The sequence below is a fragment of the Nomascus leucogenys genome, chromosome 4, assembly GCF_006542625.1.
Source record: "Nomascus leucogenys isolate Asia chromosome 4, Asia_NLE_v1, whole genome shotgun sequence".
NCBI classification, from domain to species: Eukaryota; Metazoa; Chordata; class Mammalia; order Primates; family Hylobatidae; genus Nomascus; species Nomascus leucogenys.
The window spans coordinates 101,288,911-101,307,261 of NC_044384.1; the positions used below are offsets into that span (position 1 = coordinate 101,288,911).

Here is an 18,351-nt window from a genome sequence, read left to right on the forward strand (position 1 = left end):
CTCTGATCTCTGGCAGTAGCACCAGAAGCTGGCAGCCCTCCAAGAAGGGAGGCAGAAGGCTCAGAAGCCTCACGCCCCGATGCTGGGGCCAAAGGGCAGCATAGGGTGGGCACCCCAGCCATTGAAGAGCAGGGCTGACCCGTGCCTCCTGGGCACTGACACAGGTGCTGACGTCCGTGTCCTGCCGGCCCGCTGCTCCCAGAGGCTTTGCTGAGCCCCGGGGTGGCTCGGCAGTATGGAAAAGGTGTTTCCCTGGGGAAATAAAGCCAGATTTGGGGGTCAGGAGCCTGGACAGGGATGGAATGGGATCTGTCTAGACCCCAAGAGCCAGCAAAGGTGTTTGGAGGAAATCAGGCTGGGTATGAAAGGAAAGGTTCTGGCACGCTGGGGTGCCTAAGCCAAGGAGACTTCTGGAAGGGTGGGTAGTGAACCCCTAGACGCTGGCAGAGAGTAAGGGGAGTGAGAGAGGACAGCATTACAAAGGTCTCAGAGAGCCACCTCTCCCAGGGAATCCCTGGGCAGATGGGGCATGGAGAGCCACAAGAGGATGTCCCCATGACCTGGAAGCAGGGTCACCCAAGAAGCCCTAGGGGCCCTGTCCAGCCTAGTCCAGCAAAGGGGATAAAGGGATCAGAACCACCTCCAGTGGCCGGGGCGGGGGTGGGGGACGTGCCCTACTCCCACTGGCTTGAGTTGTCTTTTTCTCCCCACCCCCCACATCCCACCCAGTGACCCCAGAAATGCAGGGCCCTGGTAACAATGACAACATAGCATAGTCTCCTTCCCTGCTCCTTCGCCCTCTTTCTTTTTCCTCCTCTCCTCCTCCTCTTCTCCCCCCAACCCCTTCCCCATCGGCTTGTGTCCAAACCCTGCCTCACAGTCCTATCAGAAAGGAACAGTCCAACCAGTGACTGCCCAGCCCCTCCAAGCACCCCAAGTGCCCCCTCCCCAGAATCTTGCAGTGCATTGTGGGAGTGTTTGGGAGCAGGGACAATCTGTCTTCTATACAAATAAAGCCCTGGGAGCAAAAGAGAGCTCAGAAGTGGAGACAGGCTAAGAAGGTGGACCACCCACAGTGAGACAGGCCAAGAGCAGAGGGACCCCTCCCAGGTGCAGACCAGCAAGGTGGCCAGTCCAGCTGGTCAGGGAGAGGCCACAGAGGAGCCCCAGCGGCCACATCCTCAGGTTCACTCTCAAACCCATACAGAGATACTCACACTCAGGCAAACACACACACTCACACATGCATGCTCACTCACCCACACATGCACAGCTCATAAGCCCAGGGCACAGGCCCAATTGGGGATGCCTCAGCAGCAGCCCTATGCCCTCTCTGGAGCCCTAGCATCCCCTGTGGCTGCCTGGAGCCCAGAAAGGTTTTAGGAAGAGTGGAGACCCAGTCCGTCTCCACGCCCTCAGCCAAGGGAAGCAGGTACACAGTTTCCAGCAGCATCCCTGTCCTTCCAGCTCCCCAGACTTTCTTCCCACACTGTGGGAACGGTCCTTCTCACTTTGAGGGTCTCCCTTCACCTCCTGGCCCAGGGAGGACCACCAGCCGCCACAATGCACTGCAGTGAACCCTCAGCTGCCCCTGCCTGTCTCTGGTTGGACTGTTTGTGCCCGTGAGAAACCCCCTCGGTTTGGCCATGTTGATGCCTGACACAGAACAAAAGCAAGACCTACCAAAACGCAAACAGCTGCGGCAAAGAAAGAGCGATAAAAATCCGCAGCCAAAAGCCAATTCCCTTCCTCAAAGTCTCTTTGGAGGCAAAGGAAGCTCAGCATGCGGTTTTTTCCATTATGGATGTGATAAGAGCGAGACTGGCGCCTCCCCCAGACCATGCATATATATAGCAGTGTGTGTATATATATATGTGTGTGTGTGTGTCCGTGTATATGTGCTATACAGCCGTATGGAAGCATATACAGCCACGCCAAGGGACTCACTGCCGACAGAGGACCAGGCCCGGGCAACATATTGGCTATAACTGCCCTCCTCCTGCGATGCTGTAGTCTCCACAGGCCCTCCACCCTCCCTGCCCGTCCCTTCTCTCTGGCTCCTGGACGTGGAAATGGCGGGTTTCCTCTTTGCTGGTGTCTCCCCCTCCCTCCAGCCCCCCTCTCCCTTGTCCTTCCAGCCCCGTCAGCTCTGAGCCCCCCGGCCTCCAGCCTCCCCAGCCCCCGCCGGATAACCCCCCGTTTCTGTTGCAGATTTTGAGTTCCTGCTCCCCAGCAGCTTTGAGTCTGAAGGACATGTTTTCATTGCTCCCAGGTAGCTTGCGTGTGGCCTTGCTGAGGTGTCCTCCCCTACCCTGACCACCCCGGCCCCACCTCCTGCACTGCTGCCTGGAGCTCTGTGTGTCTGTGTCCTGTGCAGTGTCATCCCCCGGTCCCCATACATCGCCCGGTATGCGAGGCTGTGTGCATACCCAGGCCATGTACTGCACCAGGCAGCAGTGGCCAGCGGCCTCACGGCCCTAGCTCCCACCAGGCCGGGGCAGGAGGCCTCCAGACTCATCTGCTGACTTTCCCTGCCCTCCCAGGCAACCAGGCAGGAGCCCTTTCTGCCCTGGGGTGGCTGGCTGCGTCATGCCCACCCCTCGCTGCTGCTCTGGTTTGTGGTGTCCTGCCCATCCCCCCATCCCTGCACCCCATCGTTGTCCTGTGTCAGTCAGTGTTCGTGTGGGTCTGGGGGCCGAGCCAGCCAGAGCCCCTGTCGGCAGTGCCAGGTCTAGGCGTGGTACTTCACTTGAGGGGTGGGGGGAGGAGAGCAGGGGCTTTGAGGAGCTGCTCCAGGAGATAAGGAGACAGGGCCCCAAGCAGGCCCAGGCCTGGACCATCCCGGAGTGCACGCTCAGTGTGCACACACACATTCTCGTGCACACACTGTCTGCCTTTGGCCCATGTCTGGGGAGGCCGGGTCCCCTGGGTGCTGAAGCCCTTCCATGACCCAGGCTTGGGATGAGGGCAGGTGGGTGGATGCAGCTCACAGAGACCCAGGGGCACTGGAAGGCAGCAAACGGGGGCTCTGGACATGCCTCACCTTCGTGTGTGCACGTATGTGCATGCACCCAGTTTCTCTGTGACCCTCTCTGTAGATGTAGTTGTGAGTCACCATGTACATATGTAAGAGTCTGAGCATAAATGTGGGGGTGGCTCTGTGTGTTAGTCAATGTGAGAAGGTATGAAAAGGCCTGTGTGGCCCACATGACCCTGAGGAAGTTCTCTTGAAGGCAGGGACCCTATTCGTTTTTGTCACCTCTGGGTCTGTGGCTCAGGAGAGCTCAATAAATATGTGGAGGGTGAGTGAATGAAGTACCTCACAAATGTGAATGTGTGTACTGTGTGTACAGGAGAGACTGCAAGTGACTTGGTGTATCTCAAGCACAGTCGTGTGGGTGTCACCCTGGGTGTGTCCAGTGTGGCCTCTAGGCACAGAGGTGCAGGCTGTACACTGCACAAAGGCCCTGGGAGCCAAGGAGTGAATGGGGCCTGAGACCCAGTTCCATGTGCCCTTACCAAGCCACGAGCCCTACCACAGCCTGGGGAAGTGGCACATGTTCAAAAGCCCCACAGTTAGTGCCATATGGGACAATGAAGCGGTCCCTGATGGCAGAGGTATGAATAAGGCGTCGGGCGAGAGAGAGCTCTACCTATCAGGTAGAGGGATTGCTCCCAAGACTTCCTAGGCAGCAAGCCCCAAGCAGACCCCCTCAAGCCCCACAGCCCCATGTTCTCTGGACCCAGAGCCTGAATGCAGTGAGGGCCTTGAGGGAAGGAGCATTCCAGGCAGAGGGAACAGCCAGTCCGAGGACCCCCATGTTCCCACTGACTTCCTGACACCCTCTGTGCTATGATGAAAAAAGAGAGTATCAGAGAGCGTGAGTGAGTTACCTAAAGGCACACAGCCAGGAAGAGGCAGGGTAAGGTCTTAGGCTGACAAAAAAAGCCAGTGCTTGTACTTGGGTCCCACCTGCTGCCCACGGGAATGCTCTAGGGCATACACGTGGATGAGCCGGCCGCCAGGCATTTCCTGGGGCCTTCCAGGTGCACTATCTGGGTCCAGCTACACTGGAGAGACGGGAGGCTCTGCGGAGCCATGCCCAGGAGAAAGCAGCTGCCCGAATGGAAGAAGTAGACCCTCATTCTTGTGTCAGCTCTGCCCCGACTCAGACCCCAGCAGCCTGCCAGGCATGGAGCAGCTGCAGCCAGGAAGAACCCACGTGCCCCTCCCTGAGGCCCAGGCTTCTCAGTGAATGGCCAGGCAGGCCTGTTGGGAAGCCTTGATCCCATTGCCCTGTCCAGCCCCCCAAGCCCACTCTTCTTGCCCCTCCCCATCCCTAGAGAGTACTGCAAGGACCTGAATGCCTCAGACAACAACACCGAGTTCCTGAAAAACTTTATTGAGCTCATGGAGAAAGTGACTCCAGACTCCAAGCAGTGTGAGTGCCTGACAGGGCAGCTGGCTCTGGGCAGTGCCCAGGCAGCATGGGGCCAGCCCAGAGGAACCCAGAGGCCGGGCAGGTGTGGAAATAAGCAGGCACAAGCTAAGGGCTGGGCCTGGGCCAGGTCATGGAGGAGGCTCCTGGTGGAGCCTTGAGGGTGGGGGCGAGGGTGGGCAAGGAGCTGCAAGAAGATGCCCCCACCCCCAGCCCTCCCCTCCTATTCCAGGCAACAACTTCCTTCTGCACAACCTGATCTTGGACACGGGCATCACGCAGCAGCTGGTAGAGCGTGTGTGGAGGGACCAGGATCTCAACACGTAGGTATCACCCAGCCTGTGGGGGCAGAAGGCTGGGATGGGCCCAGAGGCCCTGGCCCTGCCCAGTAGAAGGCAGGCCTGTGACCCCACCCCCCTGCCACCCCCAGGTACAGCCTACTGGCCGTGTTCGCTGCCACAGACGGCGGCATCACCCGAGTCTTCCCCAACAAGTAAGTGACCTATCCCACTACCCAAACCCTGCCCCTGCCAGGGAACCTGCATCCGTTCTGCCCAGAGGCCTCCTTGCACCTGTGGAGACCACTGTCCCCGACAAGCCACCCCTTACCTACCAATCTGCCTCTTGGGTGCTCCAGGGCAGCTGAGGACTGGACAGAGAACCCTGAGCCCTTCAATGCCAGCTTCTACCGCCGCAGCCTGGATAACCACGGTTATGTCTTCAAGCCCCCACACCAGGATGGTGAGTGTCCCCGCAGTGTGCCCAGCAGCAGGCAGGGAGCCTCAGCTTCCCTGTCTGCTCAGCCAGAACTGGGCTCTGCTGTCTGAGGCCCCTCTCCAACACAAGGCTGGCTGAGGCCAGGGCAGACGTGAAGAGAGGGATAGACTGTGCCAAACACTGTCCTGAGTGCTGGGTGCTTGGGCTGGAGTCATCCCGGGATTGGACTCCTGGGTTTGTAGGACCCAGCATAGAGTGGTCAGTGTGGCTGCCAGACCCCACTCCTGACTTCGCCACCCAACCCCCAGCCCCGTTAAGGCCGCTGGAGCTGGAGAATGACACCGTGGGCATCCTCGTCAGCACAGCTGTGGAGCTCAGCCTAGGCAGGCGCACACTGAGGCCAGCAGGTGAATGTTTGGGACAGAGGCGGGGAAACAGACAATGGAGAGGGTACTGCCTGGGCAGGTAGCACTGATGGTCCCTTGCTCTCCCCCAAAGTGGTGGGCGTCAAGCTGGACCTAGAGGCTTGGGCTGAGAAGTTCAAAGTGCTAGCCAGCAACCGTACCCACCAAGACCAGCCTCAGAAGGTATTTGGGCAGGGGTGGGGGCAGTAACCCAGCAGTACCCTTCCTGGAGTCCCCTGGAACCCCCACCAACCCTCCACTCAGTGGCTCCAACACCTACATGGAGGCAGGGCCAGCTGCAGATGGCCTGGGGAACTGGATGTATGAAAGGTGATGGGAGGGAGGAAAACTGGTGGGTGGCTTACGGTCCTCACTCTCTGCCCAGCAGTGCGGCCCCAGCAGCCACTGTGAGATGGACTGCGAGGTTAACAATGAGGTGTGTATGCCCTGAACCTACCCTGGACCCTAGCTTACCCCACTTCCAGACTTCCTAGTCCCAGCTGCGACTCCCAGCACATCCCTTGGCCTGTGGGTCTCAACATCCCCACCCTGACTTCACAGCCTTCCCAGGACTGGGGGAGTGATGCCCCCCAACTCTGAACCACTGGACTGCCTGTGGTGGAAGTTCTGGGGCCCAGCCCCTCTCCATTTTCCTCCCCATTCCCTACCTCTTAGGACTTACTCTGTGTCCTCATTGATGATGGAGGATTCCTGGTGCTGTCAAACCAGAACCATCAGTGGGACCAGGTGAGGATCAGGAAGAGAGTGAAAGAAGAGAGTAGAGATTTGAGCCTTCTAGGGGCGTAGCACTGCTAGCCCTGTGACCATGGCTTTCTCCTGGCATCCTCAGGTGGGCAGGTTCTTCAGTGAGGTGGATGCCAATCTGATGCTGGCACTCTACAATAACTCCTTCTACACCCGCAAGGAGTCCTATGACTATCAGGCAGCCTGTGCCCCTCAGCCCCCTGGCAACCTGGGTGCTGCACCGCGGGGTGTCTTTGTGGTGAGTCCCCAGAGATGCCTGGAGTGGAGATGGGGGGGACTGGGAGACCTGCCCACAGATGACCCCCCTACCTCTGACATTTGATAAAGCTGGGGGTGACCTAGGGCGAGGGGCAGCAGTGGCAGTCCACGCCCCTCTCTCCACTGCAGCCCACCGTTGCAGATTTCCTTAACCTGGCCTGGTGGACCTCTGCTGCCGCCTGGTGAGTCCTGAGCGGGAGGTGGGTAGAGAAGGTACTCCCTGGCCGGGAGGGCTCAGAAGAGAAGTAGGGCACGGCATCGTCCTCTGCTGACCACCTGCACTCGGCTCCCCGTGCGCTGCAGGTCCCTGTTCCAGCAGCTTCTGTACGGCCTCATCTACCACAGCTGGTTCCAAGCAGGTAGGGCTTTGGAGGCGCCTCCTCAAGTCCGGGTCCCCAATCTGAGCTAAGACGACTCCATGAGGAGGGTGGGGCCTACGACTGAGGGAGGCCGGAGACCTTGCCAGGGTCTGTGGGCGGAGCTGAGGCGCTCTGGGCCCTCGCAGACCCCGCGGAGGCCGAGGGGAGCCCCGAGACGCGCGAGAGCAGCTGCGTCATGAAACAGACCCAGTACTACTTCGGCTCGGTAAACGCCTCCTACAACGCCATCATCGACTGCGGAAACTGCTCCAGGTGCTGGCAGTGGGGCGGGACCAGAGGCCAAGGGCGGAGCCTGTGAGCGGGGCAAGACGCTCGGGAGGACGGAAGGGGCGGGGCCTCCGAGGGGCCGGGGGCGGGGCCGCAGAATAGGGGCGGGTAAAGGGCGGGGCAAGCTCAACGCCCCGCCTTTCCGGGCTGCACGCAGGCTGTTCCACGCGCAGAGACTGACCAACACCAACCTTCTCTTCGTGGTGGCCGAGAAGCCGCTGTGCAGCCAGTGCGAGGCTGGCCGACTGCTGCAGAAGGAGACGCACTGTATCCTGCCCCCGCCCTCCCCGCCGCCCGCTCCCCCTCTGCCCCGCGCGCCCCCTCCGTGCCGCCGCCTTCGCCTCCTTGACTCCCCACCCATGCCCAGCGGACGGCCCGGAGCAGTGTGAGCTAGTGCAGAGACCGCGATACCGGAGAGGCCCGCACATCTGCTTCGACTACAACGCGACGGTGAGGAGAGGGGGCGGTGGACCCGAAATCCCGCGGCCTTGCGCGCGCCGAGGCCGACCAGCTCCTTGTCTCTCCCCGCAGGAAGATACCTCAGACTGTGGCCGCGGGGCCTCCTTCCCGCCGTCGCTGGGCGTCCTGGTCTCCCTGCAACTGCTGCTCCTCCTGGGCCTGCCGCCCCGGCCGCAGCCTCAAGTCCTTGTCCATGTCTCTCGCCGCCTCTGAGCACCCTGCCCCACCCCACCTCCACTCCCACCCCACCCGGCCTCTTCGCCTTTCCCACCTCCTGCCCCACACTCCCCGCCTTAGAGCCTCGTCCCTCCCTCACTGAAGGACCCGAGCTGGCCAGGCCCTGAGAGTCTGGTCTGCGCCTTGGGATGGGGAGTCCCAAAGCGGGACGCCGCAGGTCTTTGGCACCCAAATCACGTCTCACCTCCGAACTGTTCAAGTGTCCCCAGACCCTTCTTCCCTGCTGGGCTCCCCTCAGTGGGATGGGACAGGGAGGCCACACGCACTGGTGCCAAAACCAGGCCTCTGCTGCCGCCCTTCCTGGAGGCTGCCTATGTTAGGAGGGACCCTGCCTCAGCTGACCCGGCCTCTCTGCCCCACCCAAGCCCAAACTTGGTTTCTGTGAGAATAGTGGAGGAAGGTAATGGCCAGTTTGAGGCCTGTGCCTCCCAGCTTAAATCCTAGCAGGAGAGAGGCTCTGGGGCAGCCCCCATGGGCTCCTGCCCCTTTCAGGCCTACAGCCACATCCCCAAGCCCACCAGGTGTCAGGATAGTCACAGTGATATCAGTTTAGACACTACCCCATATACACCTGGAACCTTGAGGACGGAAACTGGACTCACATTCGACATACCCCACTGGGCACACGCACAAACACACACACTGTGGGGTGGGGTGGGGGTAGGGGCTTACAAAGCCTTACACAGGGCGAGGGGTTGGTGGGAGGGTTGGCACCTGCACACTCCATCTCCTGCTCACCACCTGCCTCTAATCTGAGCTGCAGCCTGGCTGGTCCTCCCATTTCTAAAGCTGAATGTCAAACAGTGCCAAATGCTGGGGCAGGGGGTGAAGAACCCTCTGTCCCACCCCTAGCCACCAGTGTCCTCCAAGTGCCCCTCACCTCTCCAGGTGCTCATTGTAACCATTTCTCACTAGTGTCAGGCCCCCAGTGGGACCACATGCCACTGCCTGCACCTTTTGGCAGAGGAACCCCCACCAGACATCACCCTTTGCCTTAGCAGGGGTGACTTTGTCTCTCCTGGCTGGGCCATCCTTCCCCCAATCTGGCCCTTACACACTCAGGCCTGTGCCCACTCCCTATCTCCTTCCCACCCCCACACACACACTCCCTGCTCGCAGGAGGCCAAACTGTCCCTCCCTTGCTGAACACACACACACACACACACACACACACGCTCTGTGCACACACAGAGGTGGGGACTGGGCACAGCTCTTCACACCATTCATTCTGGTCATTTCCCCCAAAGGCATCCCAGCCTGGGGGCCAGTGGGGAACTGAGGGCAAGGGGATGTAGTGATGGGGCTCAGATGGACTGGGAGGAGGGGGGAGGGTGATGCATTAATTAATGGCTTCGTTAATTAATGTCATGTTGCTTGTCGCTTTCTCAGTGTGTGTGTATGGTCCATGCCCACTGCTGGTGCCAGGGTGGGTGTTCATGTGCACCCGGCCTGGATGCCAGATGTGTCCTTCGGGGGCGTGCGTGTAACTGTAGTGTAGTCAGGTGCTCAATGGAGAATATAAAAATAAACATATACAGAAAAATATATATTTTAAGTTTAAAAAACAGAAAAACAGACAAAACAATCCCCATCAGGTAGCTGTCTAACCCCCAGCTGGGTCTAATCCTTCTCATTACCCACCCGACCTGGCTGCCCCTCACCTTGGGCTGGGGGACTGGGGGGCCATTTCCTTTTCTCTGCCCTTTTTTTGTTGTTCTATTTTGTATAGACAAGTTGGAAAAACAACAGCGACAAAAAAGTCAAGAAACTTTGTAAAATATCGTGTGTGTGATTCCTTGTAAAATATTTTCAAATGGTTTATTACAGAAGATCAGTTATTAAATAATGTTCATATTTTCACTTCAAATGGTTCCCATCCACTGTATCAGCCTGGGGGTGAGGACTGGGTAGCTATGAAGACAGTTGGCCAAGACCTCAGAGTCCCACTTAGTGCTCTGCAGGGGGTGACGACCATGGTAGCCCAGGTCCGTGTCAACCACAGGGCATGACACTTGCTTCCACCAGTTAATAGGTGCCAGGCCCTTGACATACGTTGTCTCATATCATCTCAAAAAGCTGTCTTTTAAAAACAAGCAAAACAGGCTGGGCTCGGTGGCTCACGCCTGTAATCTAGCACTTTGGGAGGCCGAGGTGGGCCGATCACTTGAGGTCAGGAGCTTGAGACCAGCCTGGCCAACATGGTGAAACCCCATCTCTACTAAAAATACAAAAAAATTAGCCAAGCATGGTGGCATGCGCCTGTAATCCCAGCTACTTAGGAGGCTGAGGCAGGATAATTGCTTGAGGCAGAGGTTGCAGTGAGCCAAGATTGTGCCACCGCACCCCAGCCTGGGCGATGGAGCAAGACTGTCTCAGAAAAGAAAAAATACAAGCAAAACAAACACCCTCCCAGAGCCTGAAAGCCAGGACCCTGGAGGGAAGAAGACAGATCACAGATGCTGGTTTAGTGGGGAGGTGGATCTGGCAGTCTGGTCAGACCACTAGGGCCTGACATGTCCTCTGCCTGGAGCTATGAGTGAGCACCTGGCCAGTGTCCCTACCGGGCACCGGAGGGCCCAGGAAGCCCTGACCACAAGCGCAGCAACGGCTCCCTCCTGGCCCAGGGGAGCTTGAGGTCGCAGCTGCTTAAACTGGAGCCATAGGCCAAACTTCATTTTTGTGAATCCTCTCAAGCTTAGGCCCTAGTTCATTTTCACCCTAGTCAGTGTGACCTTTGCGATCTTCTCATGTGGAGAGAATTATAACCTGTAACCACCAGAGCACAGGTGTCTCTGCCTTCCCACCACAGTCCTCTCTCTCCTCCCAACACTCTGCTCACTCCGCACTGACCTGGCTGAGTCCTCGCCACAATCTCTGGGGTAGGTACTAGTGTATCCCCATACCACAGATGAGCAAACTAAGAGGAGAAAGCCTTTCCCCCCAGGTGAGAAGGCTAAAAACCAGCAAAGATTTTAGAGAAGAGGTGGCCACCAGGGGTTGGGGAGCTTGGATGCTAAATAGATGAAGGGGCTTCTAGGCCTCAGCCAAGATGGGGACTTTTTCTCACTCCTCTGCAGGGGTCTGCTGCAGAGCAATGCCTAATCCACAACCCCCAAGACAGCTCCCATGGCCTGCAAGAGCCCCTGCAATCTTGGATAGGGTTGTCAGATAAAACGCAGAACACCCAATTTTGAATTTCAGATCATGAACGAGTTTTTAGTATGGAAGTGTTTCAACTATTGTGTGGGACATACCTATACTGAAAAACTGGGGGCTGGTCATGGTGGCTAATGCCTGTAATCCCAACACTTTGGGAGGCTGATGCAGGAGGATCGCTTGAGCTCACGAGTTCGAGATCAGCCTGGGTAGGATGGCCACCCTGCCTCTGCCCATGTCTCTACAAAATAAAAAATTTTAAAAAATTAGCTGGGCACAGTAGCGTGTGCCTGTAGTCACAGCTAATCGGGAGGCTGAGGCTGGAGGACCCCTTCAGCCCAGGAGTTTGAGGTGGCAGTGAGCTATGATTGTGCCACAGTAGTCCAGCCTTGGACAAAGCTAGACCCTGTCTCAAAAAAAAAAAAAAAAAAAGGCGGGGGGCGGGGGGACATGATTATACTCGAAGATTATTCATTGTTTACTGAAATTCAAATTTGACTGAGCATGCTGTATTTTGATTTGCTAAAACTGGCAACCTTACCCTGATGTGGCAACCAGTGGGAACCCAGACCCCAGAAAAAAAGCATCAGCACCCTTTTTAACCTGTAGGCCATGCACACATCAGCACACACTGAAATCAGTGGCTGAAAGGAAGGGATCCTGTGCTTTATAAAAGTACTTTGTCATATAATTATTTTAATTATATGTACAGCTTTTTGTTTTGTTTTGTTTTGAGACAAAGTTTCACTCTTGTTGCCCAGGCTGTAGTGCAATGGCATGATCTTGGCTCACCGCAACCTCCGCCTCCTGGGTTCAAGCGATTCTCCTGCCTCAGCCTCCCGACTAGATGGGATTACAGGCATGTGCCACCACGCCTGGCTAATTCTGCATTTTTAGTAGAGACGGGGTTTATCCATGTTGGTCAGGCTGGTCTCAAACTCCCGACGTCAGGTGATCTGCCCGCCTCGGCCTCCCAAAGTGCTGGGATTACAGGCGTGAGCCACCGTGACCAGCCTATATGTACAGTTTTTTTAAAGTAACTCAATATACAAAAAAAAAAAAGACACAGAACACAACCTGTCAGAAGCCACTGTGGCGTGAAGTGGGGCCAGAACAGGCCTGGCCCAGGCTTGTGGAGAGACCTGGCTTGTGGAGAGACCTCTCTTCCTCCGCCGTTATCAGAAGTCCCTGGTGGGGAGGAGGGTCACTGAGGGCTGCCCAGCCTCGTCCGTATGCGGGAGGGAGCCCTAGGTTCGTGCTCCAGGTCCACCTCACTTGGAAAAAGGGCAACGTGAAATAACAAACAAAAAACTTTTCCAAGTGGGAGAAAACAAACAAAAAAAGGCAACATGTGCAACACTCGCTGAGCACCCAGGGTGGACTGGCATTTTACACCGCTTTCCCCTTTGATTATTAGGACAGGAAGATCATATCATCATCTACATTTTATGGTCCATGAAACAGTTTCAAAAAGGTTCAGGAACTTAACCAACGCCACATAGCCGCCGAGGCAGAGCAAGGGTTCCAGCCTGGGTCAGGTCCCATTCACCAGACCACGGAGGTTCTGTTTCTCACACAGTGACACACACCCACACGCCAGCCGACAAGGACACACTCGCTCAGAGGTACATGCACAAATAGAGCTACTCTTCCCAGGGAATTCAGCAAGTGTGGGGGCTAGAGCTGTGTTGCTTCCCGAACCCCCACCGCCGCTTTCAGGGGTTAGAGATGCTAATTCATCTCTTCCCACCTCCTGAGAACCGACGGAAAAGTCCCTGAGAACTACAACTCCCAGCACACTCCGCTCTCACCACAACGGGACCGGTCCGTGCGCATAGCCTCCTGGGACTTGTAGTCGTAGCCAGAACCCTGTTCGACCCTTCCCCGGCTGCAACCAAGGACTCCGTATCCCAGCATGCAGAGGAGCCGGAAGACAGGGGCTTAGAGGACAGCCCGCTGCCGCCGGGGACGCGCAGGCGCAGCACCCCTGTTTGTCGGCCCCCCGAGAAAAGAGGTACGGTCGAAACCAGGAGCCAGGCCGAGCGGGAGCTGACCAGGCTTGACTCGGGTACGGAACGAGGCACCAGTCCCCTTGCGAACCGAAGAGCCTCGCACTGGATGGAGGAGGCCCAGCCCTGAGATCAACGCCAACCAGGCTAGCCTGGCACGGGGCCTACAGGGTGGGTAGGCGGGCGTGCCGCAGCCGTCCAGGGCCTTCCCTCAGGTCCCGGGCGAGGGGCCTACGCTGCGGCCCGGCAACAAGGCCCGATTCGGCCCCTCGGGACCAGAGCCCCACCCGATCGGAAGCGGATCCTTTACCAGGGCCATAGGCCAGTGACTAGGCCGGGCCTGGGCCTCCCATCGGGGCCGGACTAAGACGAGGCCCCGGGGAGGCCCCTGGCCTACCAGACCCTTGCCTCAGGCCGACAGCCGCCGGGAAGATGCAACGTGCCCTGCCAGGCGCCCGCCAGCACTTGGGGGCCATCCTGGCCAGCGCCAGCGTGGTGGTGAAGGCTCTGTGTGCGGCGGTACTATTCCTCTACCTGCTCTCCTTCGCCGTGGACACAGGCTGCCTGGCGGTCACCCCGGGCTACCTCTTTCCTCCCAACTTCTGGATCTGGACCCTGGCCACCCATGGACTGATGGAGCAGCATGTGTGGGACGTGGCCATCAGCCTGACAACGGTGGTGGTGGCCGGGCGTTTGCTGGAGCCCCTCTGGGGGGCCTTGGAGCTGCTCATCTTCTTCTCAGTGGTGAATGTGTCTGTAGGGCTGCTGGGGGCCTTCGCCTACCTCCTTACCTACATGGCTTCCTTCAACCTGGTCTACCTGTTCACTGTCCGTATCCACGGCGCCTTGGGCTTCCTAGGTGGTGTCCTGGTGGCACTCAAGCAAACCATGGGGGACTGTGTGGTCCTGCGAGTGCCCCAGGTGCGCGTCAGTGTGATGCCCATGCTGCTGCTGGCGCTGCTGCTCCTGCTGAGGCTCGCCACGCTGCTCCAGAGCCCGGCGCTGGCTTCCTATGGCTTTGGGCTGCTCTCCAGTTGGGTATATCTTCGCTTCTACCAGCGCCATAGCCGGGGCCGAGGGGACATGGCTGACCACTTTGCTTTCGCCACTTTCTTCCCTGAGATCCTGCAGCCTGTGGTGGGTTTGCTGGCGAACTTGGTGCACGGCCTCCTGGTCAAAGTAAAGATATGCCAGAAGACAGTGAAGCGCTACGATGTGGGTGCCCCATCCTCCATCACCATCAGCCTGCCAGGCACAGACCCTCAAGACGCCGAGCGGAGAAGGTACCGTGAAATTTTCCAAAATCTTGTCAAGCTAGGAGCATACTGATCGAGTCACATGCCATCTGTTGAGGTGTTTGCTGTACATAGGTGGAGACCTACAGTCAGGTATTGGGGCAGATCCGGAAAGATAAAATCAGTCTTTGGCCTTGAGGAACTCAGCAGTTAGGTGTCTGGGGTCCATGAGGCACTTTTCTCACCACTCGGGCCACTTAATAAGTCTCAAGAAATGCAGTTTCCTTTGGTGCTGTGAAGTCCCAGTGGAGGGACACAGAACCCTGGCCTTGCCTCAGAATCTCAGAATCCTAGACATTGGGGCTGTGGGAGCCAGAAGCAACCTGCTGGTACTTTCCCCTGTGAGGAAGGGACAGGGAAGGAGGCCTGGGGTCCTCGAAAGGTGATCTGGGCCACTCCAATTTCCAAATGCTGTGTCCCCTTCCTGGGCTTTAACTCAGATGCTGTGCTTCTCTGCCACTTACTTATCCAGAGGGAAGCTTGCGGTATTACCACATTTACCTCTGTCTCCAGCAAGCATGTGTCACCAAAACCAGGGACATGGTACATGACCCACTGAGGGAGCCTGCTGACTACACCAGGGAGTGGCGATGACCCTTTCATCACCTGTAAACCAAGCTATCCACAGCATCAGGAGTCCCAGCTGAATTCTTCACTGAATGCACTTTGGCCAGGGCAGGAGGGATCTTTTTAAATTAAGCTTACTCTCTCTCCCAGATCTGTGGGGCCAGCAGAGTGGTCCCGCCTTCATAAGATCCACAGCTCCATTTCCAACATTATTCTTGAGTGTTTTGAGGCAATTACTTGAGTAGTAAAATCTGGGACGGGCTTTGTCTTTTGCATTGCCAAGGCTCCTGCTTTTGCTCACCTGTGAATTGGGTTGTGGCAGGAAGCTCTATGAATTTAGCTGCAGTTATCCCTGTATTTACTCTCCACTGGGCTGTGGAATTGAGTGTGGGACACATTCCTTTCTTGAAGGAGTTCCAGCTGGGGAAGGGCCACAGATCACTATGGCCCAAGGTATGGTAGGTGTTGAAAAGTATATATAGCATGCTGCAGGGCATAATTCTGGGCCCTAGAGCTTGGGTCTTTATAGGTGATAAGCCCTAAGGACAGAAGTCTCTCTTAACTTTAGCTGGTATTAAGGCCGGGCGCAGGGGCTCATGCTTGTAATCCCAGCACTTTGGGAGGCCGAGGCGGGCGGATCACGAGGTCAGAAGATCGAGACCACGGTGAAACCCCGTCTCTACTAAAAATACAAAAAATTAGCTGGGCATGGTGGCCTGTAGTCCCAGCTACTCGGAGAGGCTGAGGCAGGAGAATGGCGTGAACCCGGGAGGCGGAGCTTACAGTGAGCCAAGACTGCGCCACTGCACTCCAGCCTGGGTGACAGAGCGAGACTCCGTCTCAAAAAAAAAAAAAAAAAAAAAAAAAATTAACTTTAGCTGGTATTAAAGATGGGGCCAGGAGAGCTGGGCCTGGCAGGAATTGAGCTGTCCCTCAGAGCCATTCAGGTGGGGCCAGGCCAGTGGGGACCCCTCCTCCACTGAGAGGTGTTGGATTGTTAGGGTTGGCTGGACATTCAAAAACCTCTGCCCAGGCCCAAGAAAATGGACGGGGGGGAAGCAGGTTGGTGGGGAGGAAGGGAGGGTCAAGAGGCAGGTTCTTGCCATAGCCTTATGGTTGTTAGCTTACATGGGGGTGGGGGTTATTCCTCCAGCCAGTTCGACATCTCACTGCATGGCCACGCCCAACTCCAAAGGGCTACCAGGAGAGGGAGGCAGGGTTTCCTATCTGTCTCTGTGGTCCTTGTGAGGAAGTGACTAGCGTGACACTAGCTCTCTGCCTTGGCAGGCTTTAGATGGAACTGGCAAGGGCATCATCAGGATGGGAGCCTGGGTAGCAGCAGGGAAAGACTGTCCTGCCTATACCAACTTGTCACTTGTGAGACTAATGGGCAGGGTGGAAGCGTGCTAGGGCTTTCTACACCCGTGTCCCTGTTGCCTCTCTTGTCATGTTCCCTGGCATGGTGGAGATTTTGGTTCTCAGCTGGAACCTGAAAGGCTACATGGGCTGTCCCCACATTGGTAGCACAGAGAGGCTGAGGCATAGGAGTCCACAGTGGTCACTGTTGAAACGGTTCCCTGGCAGCTGCGGCACTCCACCTTCTGGTGGGCCAGGGTCCCAAGCACATGTGTAAACCTTCTTCTGTTAGACTTTCCCACCTGCCCTCAAAGTGGGGCCTCTAAGGGTCCACCCTCTGTGGAAGTAGTAGGCTCTGGCCTGTGCCCACCCATGTGGGCTGTTTCTCCTTCTCCTCTTGCAAGGGCTCCGCTAAGTCCCTGCTCTTACAAGGGCCTTGGGGGCTTTGGGGGTTCTTCTGAGAGGGAGAATATTAGCATCAGTTAAGGGGTAGACTCACCCAAGTTGGCCCTGCTTCCTGGGCTGAGAGCCAAGGGAGGTGTTGAGTTCCAGCCTTCCCCATTGACCCTTGCCAGGAGGCTCAAGATACCCCTAACCAGGAGAGGGGGAGAATTAATAACCCTTCCCTTGGATGTGATGCCAGCACCCAGGCAGAAACTCCTGGAAACTCCAGAACTTGCCGTTCCACCCATCTGCCCTAGGGCACTAGTTCCACCGACCCTTAGATACCACCCTCAGAACCATTCCTGGTGGCTGGCCTGGTGGGCAGTCTGGCAGACACCCAGCTGACCTTCCCACTCCGGAGGTGCCTCAGCTATGGAGGGAAGACTCTTAGAGCCTTTGGGTTATCATTCTGATGGCAGAGTGGGTCCCAAAGCAATCTATGAGGAGTCCCAGGCTCTGCATGGTGAAGGGGAAACATGGGATTCTGGGGGAGGAGTCTAGGTGGTAAGGTGAGGAGTCAGCCTGCTGCGGAAGGGTAGGGGGCATGAGCCAAGGCCAAACCCAGAGTGACCTGTCCTCTCTCCTCTGGCTCCAGGCAACTGGCCCTGAAGGCACTCAATGAGCGGCTAAAGAGAGTGGAAGACCAGTCCGTCTGGCCCAGCATGGATGATGATGAAGAGGAGTCTGGGGCCAAGGTGGACAGCCCCCTGCCCTCAGACAAAGCTCCTACACCCCCAGGGAAGGGGGCTGCCCCAGAATCCAGTCTAATCACCTTCGAGGCAGCTCCCCCGACACTGTAACTCCAGACCACCTTGAGTGTGGCACCTCCCCTCCCAAGCCCCCCTTGACATCCTCTCAGCTACTCCAGGGCACCTGACTGCTCTGAGGAGAGGGAAGAAGGCCTGCTGGGGCTTTCCATGGCCTTCTGCTGTTTCTCGCCAACACTACCCAGGACTCTTGCTACCTGGTTCCAACTCCAGACAACCACTATGCCAGGCCCGGAGCCTCTGAGGCATCGGCCAGTCCAGGCCCTCATCTGAGGTAAGAATGTACATCAGCTGGCAGCCCCAAGCAAGTGGCTGCAAGGACACTGATGCCACAGCTCCTGGGCCGGCCCTCACATCTGAAACTGGTTGCCGAGAGCCCTGAGCCAAGGCAAGGATTTGCCAAAAATGTTCTGGGGGCCCAGCAAATGCAGGAACCGACCTGGGGTTGCACATCCCTGCCCATCCCCACAAAGACTGTTCCTGTCAGGATTTGTTTCCCTCTGCTGTGGCCGTGACTGCTTCTGGACCAGAACAGCTCCAGCTCCCAGGTATTTTCTACAGGACCACTTGAGTGGGCAGCCAAGCCCAGGCTCGCAGTATCAATAAAGCAGTTCTCTGAGGAATGACTCCTGGGCTCTTGTCAGGCCACCTTGTGCAGCCCCCTCATCATGTTCAACTGCAAAGTTAGACAGGGACTTGATTGTCTCCATGGTAACTCCAGCTGGATAAGAAGCCCATTGCCCCAGCTCCCCACCACCACCACATGCGCACTGCAAGCAGCCTTCCAAGAGCTATTGCCTCAGACTCTTACTCCTTTTTTCTTTCCCTCCG

At 57.2% G+C, this 18,351-nt stretch overlaps 2 protein-coding genes and 1 long non-coding RNA gene across 8 annotated transcripts in view; 2 read left to right on the forward strand and 1 right to left on the reverse strand.

Annotated features, from left to right (window-relative positions):
• CACNA2D2 (calcium voltage-gated channel auxiliary subunit alpha2delta 2) overlaps window positions 1–9,706 on the forward strand; it is a 141,791-nt gene extending 132,085 nt beyond the window's left edge. For 4 of the 6 annotated variants that reach the window (XM_030811701.1, XM_030811703.1, XM_030811705.1 and 1 more), the window contains 16 exons: window positions 2,212–2,272; window positions 4,345–4,442; window positions 4,672–4,762; window positions 4,870–4,932; window positions 5,077–5,180; window positions 5,465–5,563; window positions 5,655–5,743; window positions 5,946–5,996; window positions 6,236–6,307; window positions 6,411–6,563; window positions 6,713–6,765; window positions 6,887–6,942; window positions 7,089–7,215; window positions 7,388–7,497; window positions 7,598–7,680; window positions 7,762–9,706. In XM_030811701.1, the coding sequence (XP_030667561.1) occupies window positions 2,212–2,272; window positions 4,345–4,442; window positions 4,672–4,762; window positions 4,870–4,932; window positions 5,077–5,180; window positions 5,465–5,563; window positions 5,655–5,743; window positions 5,946–5,996; window positions 6,236–6,307; window positions 6,411–6,563; window positions 6,713–6,765; window positions 6,887–6,942; window positions 7,089–7,215; window positions 7,388–7,497; window positions 7,598–7,680; window positions 7,762–7,902 (1,451 nt within the window). In that variant the 3' untranslated portion in view covers window positions 7,903–9,706. The remainder of the gene's footprint in view (window positions 1–2,211; window positions 2,273–4,344; window positions 4,443–4,671; window positions 4,763–4,869; window positions 4,933–5,076; window positions 5,181–5,464; window positions 5,564–5,654; window positions 5,744–5,945; window positions 5,997–6,235; window positions 6,308–6,410; window positions 6,564–6,712; window positions 6,766–6,886; window positions 6,943–7,088; window positions 7,216–7,387; window positions 7,498–7,597; window positions 7,681–7,761) is intronic. The other 2 variants (XM_030811702.1, XM_030811704.1) reach the window with 1 other exon arrangement.
• On the reverse strand, window positions 4,383–6,291 carry LOC115834795. The gene is made up of 3 exons (XR_004029751.1): window positions 6,243–6,291; window positions 5,053–5,137; window positions 4,383–4,778 (listed from the first exon to the last, which is right to left on the reverse strand). It is a non-coding gene; the product is annotated as an uncharacterized LOC115834795 (long non-coding RNA).
• A 3,309-nt stretch (window positions 9,707–13,015) lies between the features above and the next one.
• On the forward strand, window positions 13,016–18,146 carry TMEM115 (transmembrane protein 115). Its single transcript, XM_003257111.4, has 2 exons — window positions 13,016–14,374; window positions 17,349–18,146. Exons 1-2 carry the CDS (start codon window positions 13,524–13,526, stop codon window positions 17,551–17,553), a joined length of 1,056 nt encoding a protein of 351 aa, XP_003257159.1. The 5' UTR covers window positions 13,016–13,523; the 3' UTR covers window positions 17,554–18,146.
• The last annotated feature ends 205 nt before the right edge of the window (window positions 18,147–18,351 follow it).